Source organism: Protopterus annectens, chromosome 12.part0 (genome assembly GCF_019279795.1).
Source record: "Protopterus annectens isolate FY-2018-M chromosome 12.part0, PAN1.0, whole genome shotgun sequence".
In the NCBI taxonomy this organism is placed as follows: Eukaryota; Metazoa; Chordata; order Ceratodontiformes; family Protopteridae; genus Protopterus; species Protopterus annectens.
Genome location: NC_056746.1, coordinates 629,700,021 through 629,706,955, shown reverse-complemented (window position 1 = coordinate 629,706,955; position 6,935 = coordinate 629,700,021). Strand labels below are relative to the sequence as shown.

The following is a 6,935-nucleotide window of genomic DNA, read 5'->3' as shown; positions in this document are numbered from 1 at the left end:
AGAGCTATGGTTATTATTAACATACATCTCGACTGTTCCTGATTTTGACTCCCTCTTAACACTGGACAAAGTGGTGAATTATACTTAATAAATAATGACAATAATTAAGAGCTTAAGAATTATTTTACTTCACGAAATGTATATTAATTCACATTATTTAATTCTGTTAATAACTCAAGTTCATAGAACTAACTTTTTTAAAAGTGTCCCTGATTTTTTTTCTGGATTTGTCCCTGCTTGGTTGGGAGCTGTGATTAACCGTTTTAATACCGGGTCTAAAACAACGTATTCCAAGTTCGAATTAATATGTTTTAATCATTGCCGTGAGCTTTCTAGTTGTTCACGTTTTATGTATTTTCCACATTGCGAGATGTAGTGTCCCACGTTTGTGAATATAATAGCCACACACAAAGACATTTGAATGCTATGGTACTATTTTCAAGACTTGAGAGGGAGGTGCTAGCCTATTAATAGGATGTTCTCTCCTGGTAGTATAAACAGGAACTAATTCAAGTCACCGTGTAGTAAAAATGGGCATTGTACGTATAATTCAAATTATGATAACATGAAACGAACTTGTGCATATCATCCGTATTAACTGGAAGCACTGGAATTGGCTGACAACTTCAAGAAGGAAAACGTCGCAAAGACTAAAATCGGGTATGGGTATAGGGTTGCTGGTTTAAAGTAACTTTTTTGTGTGTGCTGTAGCAAGCACGATGGGGTGAGACGTATTGTTAACTAGTTGTCTGTATAATAGTGAACGCAGAACCGTGAGACTGAAAAATCTCTTTTTTATAAGTATTTGTGTAGCTTGTGCTGACTATTTTATTGCACCACACAGCTTGCCGTATCTTTTTTTTTTGTAAATTTAATATGTTTTTCTTCATCGCTTGCCTTGCTGTACTGCTTATTGTCAGTTCCCCTTTGTTCTGCTGTGTCATGCATTATTGGTACTTGTATAACTTGTACTACTGTGAATATGCAATCTGTTGTCTCATTTTATAGGGCATCCTTGTTTTGTTGTTACTACACCCTTTCTCAGATCTTCCAAATTTCTTATTACTACTTGATACGTTTTTACTTCGATCGTAGATATTCTGACAATCCATAACTCTTCATCTGTTATCTTCAGAATCCGGGACCAAGCCAACAAAAAATGCAAGAACGTTTCCAAAATCGGGAATATTTTTAAAATATTAGTACCACTGATTTTAAAAAGCCCACGGGATACGACAATTTGGATCGTCGTGCTTTTTTGCGGTAGAATAAGTTGTGTGTAACTTTAATGCTCCCCCTTTTCCCATTTTGCACAAGGTTTCATATCCCCAGTGACCATTATCTAACGCCAGTGTATTCACAACTGTGTCGTTAGCGTTGCTGCGTCTGTTCCTCCATACCACTCGTACATCAGTGGCCAGTTTAGACTGCCCCCATCCGCCTACGGCATGTCTTTGGAATGTTGGGGTAAAACAGAGCACCCAGAGAAAAACCCACTTTACTAAAAATTTGACTGTAGTTCTCCATGTTTTCACAATTTTAGGAAGGCATTCACAACATGTTGAGTCGAAATCAGGGAGCTCTGTGAAAATTAGAGGACACACACTTGAGAGCTGTAGTGCCATCTTGTTACGATTTGTTGCATGTTGTAAGCAGCAACGGGCTGGTTATCTTTAGCTTTTGTTTTTCTCTGTCACTATTCGCAGTGTTTGTCTATATCATACTTGTCCATGTGCCAGGTGTGCAATGATTGCTAGACTTTTTTTGTTAGAAGTACCTGTTTGTTGCCTTAGCTGGGCTGTAGCCATGATTTTGTGCACTCTCTTCTCACAAGTTGTTTTTTTGGCTCTTTATATAATTCACCAGTTTGCGCATTTAGAATACTTGGATTTGAGGATTCAAGCCCCCCTCCCCAACTAGGCTGCTTGCTGTACCTCATTAAGTATGAGTGTGTTGTAGCCTGTGAGTTATTTTTATTTAAGTGGTATCCACTTTTACTGGTAAGAAATTACTTGGTTTGTTTTTATTCGGTCACCAGTAACATACTCTTAGAGGAAAGGTACTTTAAAATGTTGAGTGATATTTATTACCACCAGTAGTAGAACTTTGTGACTAATTTTATTTTCTATAATTCACAACTTTAACTGTGCATATCTATAATTTGTCCTTAATACTATTTTAGTATTGAGGGCAAGATCTGTACTGATAAGTAAATTGATTTTATTTTTCTTTTTTTTCAGTTGTATCTAATGCAAAATGATGCCATATAGAAAGTTACCTCCTGAGTATGCTCAAGGAACGGATATTCCCTTGTCAAGAAAGAGTACACAGAAGGTGCTTGGTGTTGTGAATCTTTATAGACACAGGCCTTTGGCTACAAATGTACTGATTGTTACTTTCATAGCTGTGGCCCTACTTCTAACCGTAACTGCATTTTGGTTGTTGGCTAAGGTTACTAAAGAAATGGAGTCTGAGAGCAAATACCCAGACAACGTGTTTAATGTTTTAGATCAGAGCATGACACCTGATCATATGATACCACCAAAATGCACCAGTATACCTGAGAAACAACGGTTTGACTGTTACCCTGAGAGTAATGTGGTTGTCACTCAAGAACTATGTGAGAATCGCAATTGCTGTTTTATGAAAGTGCCTTCTTCCTCATCTAGCAAAAGTGGAGTTCCTTGGTGTTTCTATCCTCCAGATTTTCCAAGTTATAGTATGGATGCACTGAACATCACTGAAGAAGGATATATAGGAAAGCTATCACGAAAGCAGAAGAGTTATTATCCCAAGGACATTGAAACCTTGCAGCTTAATGCGATATTTGAGACTGATACAAGGCTTCATATCAAGGTGAGACTGGCATTCTCCTCATAGTATTTGCTATTTTTTTTTTTTAAGTGGAGCTTTAGGAAAGTATTTTGGTAGAGGTCCGGATGGAGTTGAAAGATGTGCATTTTCACATATTGTTCTTTTACCTGAAACTTCATCTAGAAATGGAATGTTTCATAGATTGACATATTTTTCTTAACACTAGAAGACTGTTATTTGCTTAAATGTGATTAGTTTTTTTATTTTTAATTTATCTGGTGGCATAGGAGGAAGTGAGCTTTTCAGCATGAACTTAAGTTAGTGAATGAATAGAAGTCCATTTTGAAATGGATGATGAATAGATGGAACAAGTTTCCCTTATAACATGTTCAGGGACGAAGGAAAGAAGCTTGGTTCTAACAAGATTCAGTTCTTCTTGGGTATTCTGGCTTACATGGTTGTAAAAGGGGGAAGTAAATGATCTATGAAGTTTTATGTAGCAGAGATTGGAGTAAAGTCAAGGACAGTTTCAACAGAAAGTGATTTTATTAGTTACTGTATCTACCATGTGCATCAGATACTGAAAATGATTATGTGCATTTAGTGTACTTCTGAAATTTATATGTAAAAGAAGGTGTGATTTGAAAGGGGTCCAGATCTTGTAGCAACTAATTTCGTCCCTTTAGGGATCTACACCATTGGAGGAAAATGTTAATTGCTCTTTACAAAGTGCAATTCTGGTTTGATCAAGTTGTAGTAAGTGTTGCAAACAACACGGGAATTGTAGCTTCCTGTTTTATCTGTTATACAGATATTCTTAATTGTAAAGATGAAGTAGTTGACAGATGGCTGTAGAGTGAGCAGGCATGGGAAACAGAAAGCAGCATCAGTGGCACTAAGGAGAGAAGGTGGTACATGGAAATAAAAAAGCCTGAAGAGACTGATTTTAAATGGGAGAGGGAAAGAAAAACAGCTTTCTGGCTTTTACTCAAAAGTCAAGCAAAAAAAATAGAAAAGTACTTGTAGTATATTGCAGTTTAATTCACCTGGTGTTTCTGTAGTTATTGCATTTGATTCTCTGATAAGGGTGTTAGCTTGCTGAGTGCAGTAGTGGTTGTTCGACTGCAGAGGATAATTTGTTGCTGTTTTCTGAGATGTTCATAGGTAGGTACTAGGCTATTGGCCCTAGGACTATATAAGCCTAGCCAAATAGTACCCTGGCTTTCGCCACCCAAGAAAATTATTTTCCTGTGCCCCTGTCGAGCGGAGCCACAGAAGTGATCCACGGGGTCAATTTACTATCTCCCATCCAATGATCAAGATTTTTCTTGAAGAGTGCTAATGAGGAGCTTTGTTTTATATAGATAGGTAGTTTGTTCCAGAGTATGGGAAGTCTCTGGGATAGGAATCTATCCCTCCAGCATGTTCTGTTTATTATGGTGACAAGGTTTAGGTCCCTAGAGCGGGTAGCTCGGAGGGATTGGGATTTCTTTAAGTGGAGCATATCCAACAGCTCTGGGTTTGACAGCTTTGTATGTTAGGCAGAGATTGCCTCTGAGAAGGACATAGCTTTGTATGTTAGGCAGAGATTGCCTCTGAGAAGGCGATATGCGATGGAGTAAAGCTGGAGTTTTTTTAGACTGTCTGTCTGCGTAGGGCATCTGTTTGAGGCCAGTAATACTCTTTTTGTGAGGTATTTCTGTGGCCTTTCCAGTTCTTGTAGATGTCTTGTGAGGTACATACCAAAAGGAGCATTGTACTCTATAATGGGTCTAATGAGTGACGAGTAGTGGGGAACAATAACCTTATTTTATTTATTTTTTTTCCTGGATGAGAAACCTTTTGTGATGAGGTGTGCCACATAGAAGGATTTCCTGACTACTGTGGCGATGTGATTTTCAAAGGAGAGACTACTGTCCTCCTGTGTCCCAAGGTCTCTTAATACACTTTTGGTGTTAAGTAGACTACTGCCTATGTAGTAGTTCATGGGGACAGAGTTTTTACTAAAAGGGATGACTATGCACTTTTTGGTATTGAGCTTGAGGCCATGGCTTTGACACCAGGCATCTGTCTCCTTTTGTAGGATGTCCACATCATTAGGAGTTTTGATTATGGCTCATAGTTTGCAGTCATCTGCAAACTTCATTAGCCAAAGACCTTCTGTGTTAGCCTGCACTTCAGAGAAGTAGATACCAAACAGGAGAGGACCCAGGACTGAACCCTGTGGTACTCCACTTGTCACTGGTCTGAAGTTGGATTTGGAGTCTGCTACTTTTACAGTGTGGGTTTTGTCAGTGAGCCAGTTGGCAACCCATCTTGTGACATAGGGATTTATACCTAGTTTAGGGAGTTTATAATCATGCTCCCACCTAAAACTCCCACACTACTAACTCCACACTTAAATCATCATTTCTTTGCCTACTTTAACTTAATTCAGAGATCTTGCTCAGAACACCTTTTCATAAATCTTTTGCATGCATGCCTCTGGCCTACCTTACTCATATTCTCAAACTTTCATTGTTTGTTTTTCTTATCCATTGTACCCATAATATTGTTTTCCTCTGTAATATTGTTAATTTGTCTCTCTTCGTATGTATTTGTATGTCTGTTTGGGGCTTTTCCCCTCGGGTCTCCACTGAAAAAGGGTAATTCTTACCCAGCTGGACCAACCCGGTTAACAAATGCAAATAAATAAATTCCAGAGTGGGGGATGGTGTCAAAAGCCTTGGCAAGATCTAGATAGGCTGTGTGAACCACCTTACCCTCTTCTACAGCTTTGGTGACAGCTTCAAAGAAGTCTGTCAGGTTTAGGAGACATGATCTGCCTTTTACAAACCCGAACTGGGTAGGGTCCAGAGTTTGGAGATTACCAATGTCATTGTTTATAAGTTCCATGATGATACGTTCCATAGCCTTGCAGACCAGGCTCGTCAGGCTAATGGGGTGGTAGTTCCCAGGGTCCGTGGTGGCTCCCCCTTTATAGAGTGGGATAACCATTGCTGTATGCCATTCAGTGGGCACAAAGCCTGAGATGAGGCTATGATTAAACATGGTACTTAAGTGGGGTGCCCGTTCGTTTTGCAGTTCGTGTAGGACACGGCCTGGGATGTTGTCAGGTCCCATGGATGCTGTGTTCTTGGCTTTGGAGAGTTTTTTTTTATGTACCTGTGCAGCCGTGACTACTGGAGCTTTGCATTCTTCCGGTAGAGAGATGGGCCCTTTAGGGTATGAGAGGGGGGGTAAAGTTGGCACTGAACCTGTCTGCCAGGATGTTGGCAATATCAGTTGGTTCTGTATATTTAGTGCCATTGTGCTGTAACTCAGAGCAGATCTGAATGTTGCCATTGAGATTCTTGACATAGCTATAGAATGCTTTGTGGTTGTCTATAGAATCCGTGGAGATTTTGTTTTCATAACTAGCTTTGGAGGATTTTATGAAGGATCTCGGGGTTTACTATTGAAATTGCGAACAGCACTTTGGCGACAGTCAGATAGTCGAATGTATAAGGTCATAAACACGGATGTCGAAGACATAATAATCAATCTAGGAACGGTTTTAACATGGGTCGAGGTAGGGAATAATACTGAACACCTACCTCGACCCATGTTAACACCGTTCCTAGATTGATTATTTTGTCTTCGACATCCTTGTTTACGACCTTATACGTTCGACTATCTGACTGTCACCCAAGTGCCATTCGCACTTTCAATAGTAAACCGGATCTCGGCTTCTTACGGAGGCTGACCAGGGATTTCCTCAAATCATGGGATTTTTTTTTTTTTTTTTTTTTGCAAAAGTTTCTTTCTTCTGTTGTAGAGTTTGTTTATGGCAGGGGGTCACAAGATTGGCTTCCTTTTTCTGTTAGTGATTGCACGATCCATGCACTCGTGTAAATGCTTATAAAGTGCATTTGTGTAGGATTCCGCAGTCGTACCTCTATTGACCGTCAGCTTGGGTGTCGTGAAGTTTGCCACTTCTGTCTTAAGAAGCATGAAGTTGGTTTTGGAGACATTTTTTCGGTGGTTTCCCTAATGAGGGATGAGGGTGGGATGTGGATGTCTAGGGTGATTAGCTTGTGGTCGATCTGACCAACAAGGAATTGACCTCTGGTTGCCCATGT

At 39.6% G+C, this 6,935-nt stretch overlaps 1 protein-coding gene across 1 annotated transcript in view; it reads left to right on the top strand.

The window, feature by feature from the left end:
• Window positions 1-420: 420 nt before the first annotated feature.
• Window positions 421-6,935, top strand: part of LOC122816753 (lysosomal alpha-glucosidase-like) — a gene marked incomplete in the record, with an annotated part of 907,240 nt that continues 900,725 nt past the window's right edge. Inside the window, 2 exon segments of the mRNA XM_044089759.1 lie at window positions 421-660; window positions 2,241-2,856. Of these exon segments, the coding sequence (XP_043945694.1) occupies window positions 2,257-2,856 (600 nt within the window).